The sequence below is a fragment of the Pelophylax lessonae genome (assembly GCF_965119305.1).
Source record: "Pelophylax lessonae genome assembly, chromosome: 12".
NCBI classification, from domain to species: domain Eukaryota; kingdom Metazoa; phylum Chordata; class Amphibia; order Anura; family Ranidae; genus Pelophylax; species Pelophylax lessonae.
This window is the reverse complement of record NC_138779.1, coordinates 96,748,169-96,762,157: the sequence shown is the minus strand read 5'-3', so window position 1 is coordinate 96,762,157 and position 13,989 is coordinate 96,748,169. Positions and strand designations below refer to the sequence as shown.

The following is a 13,989-nucleotide window of genomic DNA, read 5'->3' as shown; positions in this document are numbered from 1 at the left end:
AAAAAAGTTCTTAAAAATTTTCATTTTTGATAGAGAGCCAATTATTGAAAAAAAAAAATAATTTCTTTGGATTTAGTATCTGGGGGGTCTAAAAAGTGTACCTGTGAAGTTTCAGCTCTGTAGCATGTCCAGAACCATAAAAAAAAGATTGTTTGTATTAGAACACTTTCAGCACAGGATGTTGGCTTCTCGCTTTTCACACCTTGCCGGTTTAATAGCAGGCGTTTTTTTGGGCATTTTTTTGGGTTCTTTTGAGGCAGGAAAAACATCTGAACTTGTGTATAGTGGTATATTCACCACTATACACAAGTTCAGATGTTTTGCCTGCCTCCAAAGAACCCCAAAAAATTCCCAAAAAAACGCTAGCGTCAAAAAAAAAAAAAACGCCCGGGTGTGTTGTTGCAGGCATTTTTTTGGGGTTTTTGGAGGCAGGCAAAACATCTGAACTTGTGTACACACACATACTTATATGTATTTTACACTTAGACATATATAGGTGTTATAGGAGCATAACCATATTAGTGTAAATGATTTCATTAGCGCAAGCATATATTTCTGCTACTATCACACCTATATATGTCTAGGTGTGTATATACATATAAGTACGTGTGTATATGTACCCATATACACAAGTTCAGATGTTTTGTCTGCCTCCAAAGAACCCAAAAAAATGCCTGCAACAACACACCTAGGTGTTTTTTTTTTTTTGACGCTAGCGTTTTTTTGGGCATTTTTTTGGGTTCTTTGGAGGCAGGCAAAACATCTGAACTTGTGTATAGTGGTGTATATACACACATACTTATATGTATATACACACCTAGACATATATGGGTGTGATAGGAGCGTAACTATATTGGTGTTAATTATTTCATTAGCGCAAGTAGTTTTTTCTGCTCCTTTCACACCTATATATGTCTAGGTGTATATATACAGACATGGGTGTGTATATATACCCCCTATACACATGTTCAGATGTCATGTCTGACTCCAAACATGTGCTCAAAAAATCACTAGCAACGCCTGCAGCCAAAAATGCTGGCGGCGGCGAAGCCATATCCCTGCAGCGAAAGTGACTTGAGAGAAACTAGCTTTTCTCTATTGCGGTCACCCTGATATAGAAGGGTTTGGTCACCCTGCCATAGCAGTCACTGTCAGTTCACCCTACACTACATTACGGTCACCCTGATATGGAAGGGTTCGGTCACCCTGCCATAGCAGTCAGTTCACCCTACACTACATTACGGTCCCCCTGACACTTCACACTTTCCCTACAGAAACTAAATTTTTGAAGCTAACTAAAGTGTAAAGGAGCACCCTAACTACACTAGATATCCCTTTCCTCACACTAATAAATGCTAAATGACACTTTTAAAGTAAAATTAGCAGAACTGCTTCCACTCTCTTCCATGTCCTGTATAACAATGCTAGGAATTTGGCGGGGGCTATCTTATATACTGGGGGGTGTATTCACTAATGATTGGCCTAGGGACCCCTAGTCACTCCAATCACATTCCTAGCATTCTTCTGCCCCCTCAATTGGCTTTTGCTAATGGTTCTGGTCCAATCATGGGCTTTTAAAGCCCATTTCCTGAACCATTGCATTTTGGTCGGTTCTGGTTGCCGAATTCTGAACTTTTTGGGCAAAAAGTTCTAAATTCGGCCGAACCTCGAACACCCAATGTTCGGGCCGAAGCGATGGTCGACCCGAACCGTTCGATCATCCCTACTGGCAAACCATTATCACCTGGACAGAAAGTGAGGTAACACCTCTCTAACAGAGCTCTGGATAGTCATAGGAATCCAACAAGTGTTCTAAAAGTTCCTCACTCTATCCAAACTACATAAGCAAGTTTTGTCCCTATATACCTTTTACTTGTTTAATGCAATGCTTTCAGAATCAGGAGCCATACAAAGTTGGTGTCTATATACAGGGGCAGACTGGCAACTTTCAGCCCATTGGGCAAGTACAAACCAAAGGCCCATGGTGCTGCCACTCGGCCCCCCTCCAGGTACTCTCTGCTCACGCTCCAGGTACTCTCTACTCACCAGCTGAATCCGGGTTCCCAACCTGGGGAGCTAGAACAGCTCGGTTGAGGCTGGCAGGGGGAGAAGAGTCTCAAGTGGGGCATGGAACCGGCCTCTGCTCAGACACAGTTTACACCATCCATGCTGGGGGGGGGGGTAAGCCTGCTCTCTGTCCTTGTCTTCATCCTGCACTCAGTAGGTCAGTGGCGGGGACTTTTAATTTCTTTTCACCAGGGATCCTTTAGGCATGTCTGTGGCAGTAGCGGTGCAGCCTTTTTACAGGACATCAGAGCAGCCCGGAGGGGCAATTGTCCCCCTGCCCCCTGATCCAGTCCTCCCCTGTCTATACAGCACTGACTTTAGGCACCATTCACATCTAGGCGTTTTTGGGCGATTTTCTGCTCTATGCCTCCGCTCTAAAAACACCCAACAAGACAAATCCCATTAATTTCAATGGTCCCTGTTCACATCTGAGCGTTCTGTCACCTTAAGCAAAACACGTGTTGCTCAAAAGAGTACATGAGTTTATTTTGTTGCCAGATTACAGGCATTTTACTGCTCTTCATTGGTCACTTGTCAACTCAAAATGCCTGCACAAAAACGCTGCAAAACGCCCAAAAAACGCCTGTAAAAATAGTAATGCCTAGATTTGAAGGGAGCCTTTGTGTAGTGTCAGAAAACAGGAGAGAAGCTGCAGAAGGAAACATCCCCAGAGCCCCCTTGGCTAAAATCGTTCCAAATAGCCTCTAACAGGCAATTGTGCATACATCAATTTTTAATTTATTCCCAAATTAATGGCCTTCCACAATTTTTCTTGCCCTATTTTTTTACACAATATTCTGTGTATTACACTATTGCAGTAATAAATATTAATTTATCCAGTACCATTCATTAATATATTCTAGGTGTCCATGAGCCTGATCTCTCTCTTTATGACAACTATAGTTGTAATGCAGATTCTGCATCAACCGGCAGGGCTAATGGATCACTGACATAATCTCAATGACTATAGTTATACATAGCAATTGCTGCATTAGAGCTACTACTTGTTACCAAAGTATATGGAGCACTGCTATGAATACATCACAGTGCTATGGGTCCAGTGTTGATGAGAGTAGAAGTGGCTGCAGATGACAAGGGTAGCTAGACTCTAACTTTATCTGATATTTTGTTCCCCTTTAGAACTGCCACAGGACCTAACACGTAATAGACTGTCTCCAGAAGCAAATGTATACCACGGTCTCCAGTTACCACCACCCCCAATACCAGGGCGTAAGACACCGCCTCCCATTCCAGAACGCAAGAAGAAACCTTCCTTAATCCATACTGGTATGATGACTCTCTTTAGTGTTTGGTTTCCTAAGATCACCTAAAAGCTCCCATAAAACTCAGTAATATTAAGGCTGCCATTGCTGTCCACCCTGGATTCCTGCCTAATTTCATTGCTTTCTGTAACAGATCCGGTGGACGCACACAGTAACTGAAGTCAGAGTAAAGTCTGAACTTTTGTTTTTGTTATAATATCTTTAAAGGTTTTTCTCTGACCTCCTTTCTCTGTTACAGTACACTTGGAACAAGAAATGGGAAATGCAGTAGTCACCAGGACAGGAAACCTTGAATAGAAATAAAAACATTGTCAAAAGTTCTTTCCCCTCCTCCATTAATGTGTTAGTGCCGGTTCACACTAATACGACTTGTCAGGCGACTTGGTCTGCCTGGCAAGTCGTGCACCGTTGCGGTCATTGAGTAGTACAGGACCGGTTCTAATAGGAGCGACACAAGTCGCTCCAACTTAGAAAAAGGGTCCTGTACTACTTCGGAGCGACCTGGAGGCGACTTGCATTGACATTCATTTTATGAAGTCTGTGCAAGTCGCGCCAAAGTCGCGCTGCACGCGACTTCACAGGTCGCCCCCTAAGTCGGAGCGACCTAGTGTGAACCGACCCTTATTGTTTTTATGAGGTTCCTGATGGAGAGATTTCCTATTACTTCCTGTCCTGACAGGAAGTGAAGGGTAATCTCCCTAATAGGAACACAGATGGTGGAAAAACAGAGGCTCTATTCTTAGGCTGGCCATACACTATACAATTTTCTTATTCAATTTCCTTTAGATTTACCTTAAACTATGTAGTGCAAGGGCCTGCCTGACCGCATACAAACTGAAAGTGTTTAGGTTTGACCCTATATTACATGGTTTTGGTAAATCTAAAGGAAAGTTGAACAAGAAAATTGTATAGTGTATGGCCAGCCTTATTCTGCCCTATACTAAATTAAATATTTAGGTTTGAAATTATTAGCTGCAAGAACCATGTTTACTATCTTTCCTCCTAATCAGAGAGCAGGTAATTTGCAATAGCGAACTTGGTGAAGGGTATTCACTTTCAGGTCACTGTAGAAGACAAGGGGGTACTCTTTATATCATTTAATTTCCAAATGCGGAAAGGCTTCTTCACAGTAAGGGCAGTGAAAATGTGGAATAGACTCTCTCAAGAACTAGTTCTGGCCAGCTTAGTCGTTTGTTTTTAAAAAGCTGGATACGCTCCTAAATACACAAAAATTAACTGGGTATTAACCACTTCTGGACCAGAAGGATTTGCCCCCTTAATGACCAGGCCATTAATTGCAATTCGGCACTGCGTTATTTTAACTGACAACTGTGCGGTCGTGCGATGCTGTACCCAAATAATATTGACATCCTTTTTTTTTTCCCACAAACAGAGCTTTCTTTTGGTGGTATTTGATCACCTCTGCGGTTTTTGCAATCTGCGCCATAAATTAAAAATAAGAGCAACAATTTAGAAAAAAGCTAAAAAATCTAATTTTTTTCATCATTTTTGGCCAATTTGTATTTTGGCACATATATTTTTAGTAAAAAGAAATCCCAATAAGTGTATTTTGATTGGTTTGTGCAGAAGTTATCGCGTCTCCAAACTAGGGGAAAGATTTATATCATTTTTATTTATTTATTATTTTTTTACTAGTAATGGCGGTGATCTGCAATGATTTATAGCGGGACTGCGACATTGCGTCGGACAGATCGGACCCCTAACTGACATTTTTGACACTTTTGGGGGGACCAGTGACACTACAGTAATTAGTGCTAAAAATATGCACTGTTACTGTAATAATGACACTGGCAGGGAAGGGGCTAACACCAGGGGCGATCAAAGGGTTAATTGTGTACCTAGGGGGGGGATTCTAACTGTGTGGGGGCCAGACTTTGTGGATGGAAACAGGGCTCCTGTGTTCCGAGATAACAAGGACACAGGAGCCCTGTTTCAATCAGTGACAGAGGAGTGGTGTGCCGTGTTTACAACGGCACACTGCCTTCTGTCAGTCCCTGCAGTGATCGCCGGGTTCCCCGATGCTTAGCTGCAGGGCTAGAGAGCGGGCATGCGCGCCTGAGACCTGCTCCCGCGAACTGACAACCCCTACATTGGTTTGTGCAGGAGAGCCAGCCTGCTGCAGTATATCTGTGGTGGTTGGTCTTTAACTTTAAGCGATTAACATTCATAGGTAATAACACCAGATATGGTTGACCCAGGGAATATCCTATTGCCTCCTGGGGGCTCAGGTAGGAATTTTTTTCCCACACTGGTGCAAATTGGATCATGCTTTATAAGCATTTTTTACCTTTCTCTGGGTCAACTGAGGGTATAGGATTCTGAATATGGTTTTGTGTTTGTTTGTTTCTATCTTTTTGTTGAACTAGATGGAGTTATGTCTTTTTTTCAACCAGACTAACTATATGTGGGCTCTATTCACAAAGCGGTATCTTATTGCATCTGAGTATGTGGAAAGATACCGCACAGCGTTTTTCAAAACGTTTTTTGGCATTCACTAAAAAACGCTATTAAATTACCGCATGAGTTATTTTATAAAATCATGCGATATGTTGGTTAAGGATCAGGCCGACCACCAGCGTTCTTAACAACCAGTAACTGCCATGGTTTCTGTGCAGCAGTAAATATACCGCATACAGCAATAGTGAATTGGCATTTTCAGGATCACATGTGGTATTTGGGAAAACACCTAAATACCACATGCGATCTGGTTCTGTGAATGAAGCTCTATATGACTAACCTGCATTGCTACTCATACTTACAGATCACAGCTCATGTAGGCTCAGAACTAGGAAAACTTCTATTACACTGTCGCCTAGTCCTCTTGATTAGTAAAATGTGCCATATGGAGTAACCACATGAGAAGCTAAACCTGATACGTGTACAATAGGTCCTCTCTTTTACACAACCACACCCCACCCCCCCGCCTGCAGCCTTCTGGGACACGTCACAGGTCCCAGAAGGCTGCAGAACCATTCACAATGTGCCAAGTACCCTGAGACTGTCGAAGAAGCAGTTTGGGGGACTATGCTGCTAGACCCCCTGAACAGGTGAGTGTCCTTAACAACCAGTAACTGTCATGGTTGTTAAGGTTCAGATGTCTGGCACGTCCTTAACACCTGATGAGTGCCGGTAATTAAAACTTAGGAGAAACCCCCCCCCCCCATGTTGAGAGCTTGTGGCCTGGTATGGTTCAGGAGGGGAGATCGCTTGCTTGTCCCTCCCCTTTCCTGACCTGCCAGGCTGCATGCTCGTATAAGGGTTTGGTATGGGGACTCTATACCATTTTTGTTTCAATTTTGGCATGGGGGGGTTCCCCTCATAATCCATACCAAACCCAAAGGGCCTTGTAAGGACTGGGGGAGATCCCACGCCTTTATTTTCCTAATTTTTGTATTGCTGGCTTTTTTATTTATTTTTTTTACATTTCGCTGTCAGCGGGGAATCCCGCTGACAGCTGATGACTCATCGGTTGTTAAGGACGCTACGGCCGCCTGTTCCTTAACAACCATGACATGAAATTGACATTTTCAGGATCGCATGTGGTGTTTGCGATCTGGTTCTGTGAATAGAGCCCTATATGACTAACCTGCATTGCTACTCATACTTATAGATCAGAGCTCAGGTAGGCTCAGAACTAGGAAAACTTCTATTACACTGTCGTCTAGGCCTCTAGTTCAGTAAAATGTCCCATGTGGAGTAACCACATAAGAAGCTAAACCTAAAACATGTACAATAGGGCCTCTCTTCTACACCCCCCCCCCCCTTCCTCATTGCCCGCAGCCTTCTGGGACACGTCACAGGTCCCAGAAGGCTGCGGAACCATTCACAAAGCGCTAGGTACCCTAAGACTGTCGAAGAAGTGGTTCAGAGGAGCACGCCGCTAGACCCCTGAACAGGTGAGTGTCCTTTTATTAAAAGTCAGCAGCGACAGTATTTATAAATGCTGACTTTAAATTTTTATACTAAAAGGCTGAAGAACTGTATTTCTGTTCTCATTTTATGAAATATGTAACCAGATTGATCTGATATTTACACTAAAGGAAAAATATTGCTCCCCTCATTGCTCCTTCATTCTAACAACTTTGGGGTTCAATCATTTGCAGGCATTATCTATGGAATATACATGGAACTGATTGTTTGATTAGGCACATATTGTATCTGAATGATGGGTATATTGTCATACTGATGACTTGCATATTGATATTGTCATATTGTCATATTGTCATATTGATGACTTGTTCTCTGTTGCATTCGCCAATAACACAACAATAGACTTATTTGCTGTTAAAAATCGTGAATGGAAAATCCATATATATATATATATATATATATATATTTGAACTTTGTTTTACTAAAGGCAAATAGACTGTTCACTGTACAAGGGAATTTTCCCTTAGGTTAGTAAATGAGGTAAATATCTGCTAACTTCCGTCATCGAATCATGTGCAAGCAAAAATACATTTATTTATGTATTTTCCTTGCATGCAATTGGGTATTTTTTGCGAGGTGAAATTTCCCTTACAAAGTGAACAGCTGGTTTATCTTTGGTAAATCAACTCCACAATCATCTTCATCTTGTTTCTCTTCTCTTTTCTTCCAGACATTTGCCAGGGGTTTGAAAATGGACCAGCACCCACTGCTTTTAATATGAAGCAGCAGAACCCTCCACCAATTCCATTTAGAAAAAATAAGCCATCAGAATATCGATCTGGTAAACAAAGTGCTCCACTACTAATATTCTCCTGGTCTTTGTTTACTGCTGTTAGCTACTATCTGCTTACTAATGCCAATATATCATTTTAGCTAGCCATACACTGTAAAGAAGCTATGTAATTTTTCCTCAGTCATGTTAAACAGATGGAGGAGACAGATGGAGGAGATGGATGGAGAAATCTCCCCTGTCAGCTTTTGTATTCTGACAGCTAGTATCAAGGGCTATTGGAATACCCAAACAGTGGCTGCATTCAATTGGATTGGTTAGCTGCCATATTTAGACTCAGCTCTTTAAATTTTTAGATGGAAAGATATTGGGCAGAAGGGTACCAACAGCTCAAATTTCAGTGGGTTCATCAGGAAATTTTCTCTGTGTTTGCCCAACATTACTTTTCACTGGTATTGTGTAACCAGCAGTGGCAGAGTCAGTAAACCATCCCTATGCAAGAGCAAATATTAGGCCTTACCATTTAGTTACCGGCCAAGAAAGTTATTCACCTTGTATCAACTAGGGCTAGATAGGAGTAAGCCATGGCCAGGTCTATGTGACAAGGAGAGGGGACCTTGCACCTCCCTGATGCAGTATTACCTTGACTTGGTCATGACTCAATTCTATGGAGCTGTTAATCAATACACAGCAACTGTCTTTACTTTGCCGGGCCTGTAACGGATCATCCAGCACCCCGGCTGGGTACCTCCGTTGACAGATGCTCCTAGTGCTTTGTGAGGGCTCCAAGCACTCCACCAGACACCATAACCACCTCAGACCCCACAAACCACCACAGCTTGGTTGGGGTCTCGCCGTCTCCTACTCACCCTGGACCTATGACAAGGCTCCAGGTTCCAGTTGGTGAACCTCTATTTCCCCAGAGAGTGCAGCAAGACACAGGAACAGGAACAAGCCCTTACAAGAGCTTAGTGATTGTTCAAGGGAGTATGAAGAGCATAGCAATCCCTTGTAGCAGATTCCCCAAATGAGAGACAGGACTCTGAGGGTGAAGTAAAACTGAAGGTTTAATGGTACAGCTACTCTTTTCTACAGTTTTCCCCCACAAGGTTACCGCCCAGGTGGACCTTGTGGGGAACAGGCCATGAAATTCACAATCCAATAAAAACTGAGTTTTACACTCAGTCACTCCCATGCAGTGTACACAATCCCGCCCCTCTGCCTGATTACATTATCATATGCAGATAACAGAATTAACCTGAACTAATTATCTAGCCATCTGGACAGAACAATGTGAGGTCATTAACATTTAACAATGGAGCAGGCAGACAGACTTAACACAATACACATTATCTCAATACACAAACAATAGGGAAAGCCTGTTTGACATTGAAGGACATGGAATACACATTAGGTATCACAGGCTCCATGGCAACAGGCCACAGGTCTCACAGTGTAAAGTGGGATTAAATCTTCATAGTTTTTGAGAGATATTGTTGATAAATATTACTCTCCCATTTGAAGTTATCCAAACCATTTTCTCAGCGTCCCCCAAATATCTGTCTTTTACTCATAGTGATGGTTAGTACCGTCACAGGGCCCTTGTGCAGCTGCACAGTCTGCACAAATGTTATGTCTACCCCTACATCTTAAATTTGCTGTTTTGTTTGAATGCAGGCTTTACCAAATCTGAAGATTACGACTATGCTTATGAAGTCATTCCCGGTCCATGTGTGAAACCTAATGGTAAGCAAAATAAGAAAAAAATGATTGTAGTGTTTAAAGTGTTACTAAACCCAAACAGTATATGAAGTAAAGCATGCTTGTTATACTGACTGTGGAACCTAAGGGGTTAATCCTCTGCATTGTGTAAAAAGGCTGTTTGATCCTGTTTTCTCTGATCTTCCCCCTTCTTTTACTATCCCCAATCCATTTGCTGATAGAACAGAGCCTTGGGGGCACTCTGCACATGCTCAGTTGGGTGTGTATTGCTATAGAGTTTTTTTTGTTTGGGGAGGGTGCATGTGATCAGCACAGGGCCAATCAGCACTGTCCAGACAGCAAGTCAGGGGTCATGCAGACTCATAGGACAGTCAGAGCAGAATGAAAATTCCTCCTGCAAGCTTTAACCAGTGCTCGGCTGGACACTGACAAAAGTCTCAAGACTTGTATATACTGCTGATGATAAAAGGTATTTAGCAGTTTATATTTATTAAATAATGACATTTCCATGTTCTGTGTACTGTCGGGAGTCCAGATGTAGTAAACGCAGGGTCCTGGATTTAGTAACACTTTTAAAGGAGATTTGCACTATTTTGTTGTTCTGCTTGGAGCTTGGTAGGGTCTTTGAATCCAAAAATCCCCACTTCTTCCTGGCAGCATTAGAGTTGTTGGCTCAAATCCCAAACACGACACCACCCTTGTGCTTTTGTAGGTTTCCTCCGGGTACTAGTAAATAAATACTGTTTATTGTGTTTCATAGTTTGAAGAATGCCCACTGAATTACAATGGCTCTCATATTTCATGGACATGCAGTTTCACCTGTAGGCAGGGCTGGTGCAAGGATTTTTGATACCCTAGGTGAAACCTCATTTTGCAGCCCCCCACCCAGTTCCAACCCTGACTCCACCTCCTTTGCCCTTCCCATGAGTGTGTTATGCTAAGTGTGGAAAGCTTTAGGAGTGTGTTTCGTTCATAGTGCAAGGTTCAGGAGTGCGTTTCATACAGGGTGCAAGGTTCAGAAATGCGTTGTACAGGGGCACAAGGTTCAGGAGTGCGTTTCGTACAGAGTGCAAGGTTCAGGAATGTGTTGTACAGGGTGCAAGGTTCAGGAATACATTGTACAGAGTGCAAGGTTCAGGAATGCAATGTACAGAGTGCAAGGTTCAGGAATGTGGTGTACAGATTGCAAGGTTCAGGAGTGCGTTGTACAGAGTGCAAGGTTCAGGAGTGTGTTGTACAGAGTGCAAGGTTCAGGAATGAGTTATAAAGGGTGCAGGTTCAGGAATGAGTTATACAGGGTACAGGTTCAGAAATGCGTTGCACAGGGTGCAAGGTTCAGGAATGCGTTGTACAGGGTGCAAGGTTCAGGAATGCGTTGTACAGGGTGCAAGGTTCAGGAATGCATTGTACAGTGTGTAAGGTTTAGGAATGCGTTGTATAGGGTGCAAGGTTCAGGAATGTGTTGTACAGAGTGCAAGGTTCAGGAGTTATTTGCACAGAGTGCAAGGTTCAGGAGTGCATTGTACAGAGTGCAAGGTTAAGGAATAAGTTAAATTGCAAAGACAACAATTAATTTAACATAGCACACTTACGTACTAAAATCTTGATTACCAGCATACAGGAACCAATGGATGACAAATAAGTGCAGCCTATAGCAGCACATGCAGCATTGTGAACATCCATCCAGCACAGCCAGAGATTGGTGCAAGTCAGTGGGGCAAAGGGCCGCAATGAGAGTGAGAGTGAGTGGAGCTGTCAAATCAAAGCTCTGATGTCAGAAAGGGCAGGGCCGGTATGCAGGGCTCCGCCCATTTGTTCCTTGCATAGACAAAACAGCTGGCCTTTATATATTGGTGGGCGGGGAAGAAGGTAGCAGGGGGTTGGACCAACTACTGCATGTGCACCCATTGCTGTGTATAATCAACCTAAATTATACACCACTGCGGGTGCACATGCAGTAGTTGGTCCTAGCAACATGTATATTAAAAAAGAATAGCGCAACCATGCAAAAGAAATGACTATTAAATATGGAGACAATCCATAAATAAAAATGGGGGTTTAGTCCCACCATATGGCCATATCGTGCTCAAGCCCACCACTGCGTCAAAGTACCCCATATGGTGGGACTAAACCCCCATTTTTATTTATGGATTGTCTCCATATTTAATAGTCATTTCTTTTGCAAGGTTGCGCTATTCTTTTTTAATATACATGTTGCTTGGTCCATAGCTGCACCGGCTTTAGATATACATGTTCAGGGTTTGCTCCCCCAATTTTTTGCTTGTTTATTATGTATTGGGTCTGACCAGACTTCTGTGGTTGAGCATCCCACCCCCCACACACACCTGTACTCTATCAGAGTCCACCATCAAGTAGATACAGGAGGAGTCCTTTGTAGTGCATTAGCACATCCATCCCAGCAAGGAGTGTTATCTCCAAGGGTTGGAGAGGCTGGATTCACCCCTTTTCTATGGATAGTGTAGGACCCACTGATAATGGGGTACTTTGACGCAGTGGTGGGCTTGAGCACGATATGGCCATATGGTGGGACTAAACCCCCATTTTTATTTATGGATTGTCTCCATATTTAATAGTCATTTCTTTTGCATGGTTGCGCTATTCTTTTTTAATATACATTTTTTTTAATATAATAGTTGGTCCTGCCCCCTGCCACCTTCTTCTCCGCCCACCAATGTATACACGCCGGCTGTTTTGTCTATGCATGGGACAAAGGGGCGGAAACCCGCATATCGGCCCCGACCAGACCTTCGATTTGACATCACCACTCACACTCGCTCTAATTGTGGCCGCACGCCCCTGCCAGCTTGGGACTGTTGGGAAGTATGCTGCTCCACAAGTGATATATAAGTCACGCCGGCCCTGCCTGCAGGTGTTGCAATATCAGTTTTACCATAGCGGGGCCAAATCTTTCCTGCACTTAAAGAGGAGCTCCATTCTGCTCTTCAACAATCACAGTCAAACTGTGAAGCCATTAGTTGCAAGGGAATCATCCATTACTACACCAATGCTTATTTGCGGAGTCTTAGTGAATGCTTTCTCATTTTCAGGAACACATCAAGATTCCCACCTATACATTGATGTTCCATCTGCAGATTCTACAGACCGGGCAAACTTTACTGAAGACTGGAAGCCAACAGGGCATCAGGCTTCTGGTATAGTCATCCTATGCCATTTTTCATGTTAAGATATTGAGCATATTGAATGTAATTTATACTCTTAAATATAAACCACCTACCTCTATACCTTCTTCCCCACTGTTGCACTCCATTTATTCTCATTTACAGTGATATATTCTCCTCCTATGTGGTTGCTTCTTTCTCCCTTAAATGAAGGATGGTACACTTTAAACAGATAAGAATAAAAGCATACTTATCCTTTCTGCTTCTTCACAACCTACAGTAAAGCAGTGGTGGTCAACTGGAAAATTATAGAGGGCCTCAAGTGCAGCATTTCAACACCCAAAATTGGTCATGGCAGTGAAAATTAACCTCCCATCTCCCTCTCTTGCAATGGGGGTCATTGCAAGTTAACCTCTCCCATTCCCCCTGTATTGGTGACCATGGCAGTAAGTTAATTCCCTCCCCCCTCTGCATTTGACATCATGGCAGTGAAAGTCATCCCTCTTTTATTGGTCGTCATGGCAGTAAGAGTGTTAAACCCCCCCCCCCCCCCCATTTTCCAGCCATATTGCCGGTCAAGGCAATAATAGCTTACCCTCTTTCCTTTTGCATTGGTAAACATGGCAGTAAAAGTTAATCATCCACACTGGTGGTCATGGTAGTGAAAGTGATAACCCCCCCCCCCCCTTCACGTATGGTGGTCATGGCAGTGAAAGCATTAACCCCCCCCCCCCCTACAGTATTGCTGGTCATGGCAGTGATTGTGTTAACCCTTCTCCCTGTATTGGTGGCATGGCCGTGAAAATGGTAACGCCTCTCTCTCTGTATTGGTGGCATGGTAGTGAAAGTATCACCTGAACCATTGTTGATTACTAACCATCACATGCTCCTGCACTGCCCTCTCTCTCCCCAGTACATGTACTGTGGACAAAGATAGCTCCATCCACTGTACAGTCTCTCTCATTAAGTGCTGGGTGCTGGAACACACTGCACTCTGCTTTCTAACTGTAGCCAATAGCCCATAGGCTGCATATGGAGGGCATGTGGGCCACGTGTTAGGCACCAGGGCCCTAAAGCAATTTATCCTCCCTCATCC

General features: G+C 43.2%; 1 protein-coding gene across 1 annotated transcript in view; it reads left to right on the top strand.

The window, feature by feature from the left end:
* The window catches only part of LOC309568896 (circularly permutated Ras protein 1-like), a gene marked incomplete at its 3' end in the record, with an annotated part of 177,565 nt that overhangs the window by 104,471 nt on the left and 59,105 nt on the right, over positions 1–13,989 (top strand). The window contains exons 5-9 of the mRNA XM_082274675.1: positions 2,931–3,008; positions 3,208–3,372; positions 7,972–8,082; positions 9,709–9,777; positions 12,822–12,926. Of these exons, the coding sequence (XP_082130801.1) occupies positions 2,931–3,008; positions 3,208–3,372; positions 7,972–8,082; positions 9,709–9,777; positions 12,822–12,926 (528 nt within the window). The remainder of the gene's footprint in view (positions 1–2,930; positions 3,009–3,207; positions 3,373–7,971; positions 8,083–9,708; positions 9,778–12,821; positions 12,927–13,989) is intronic.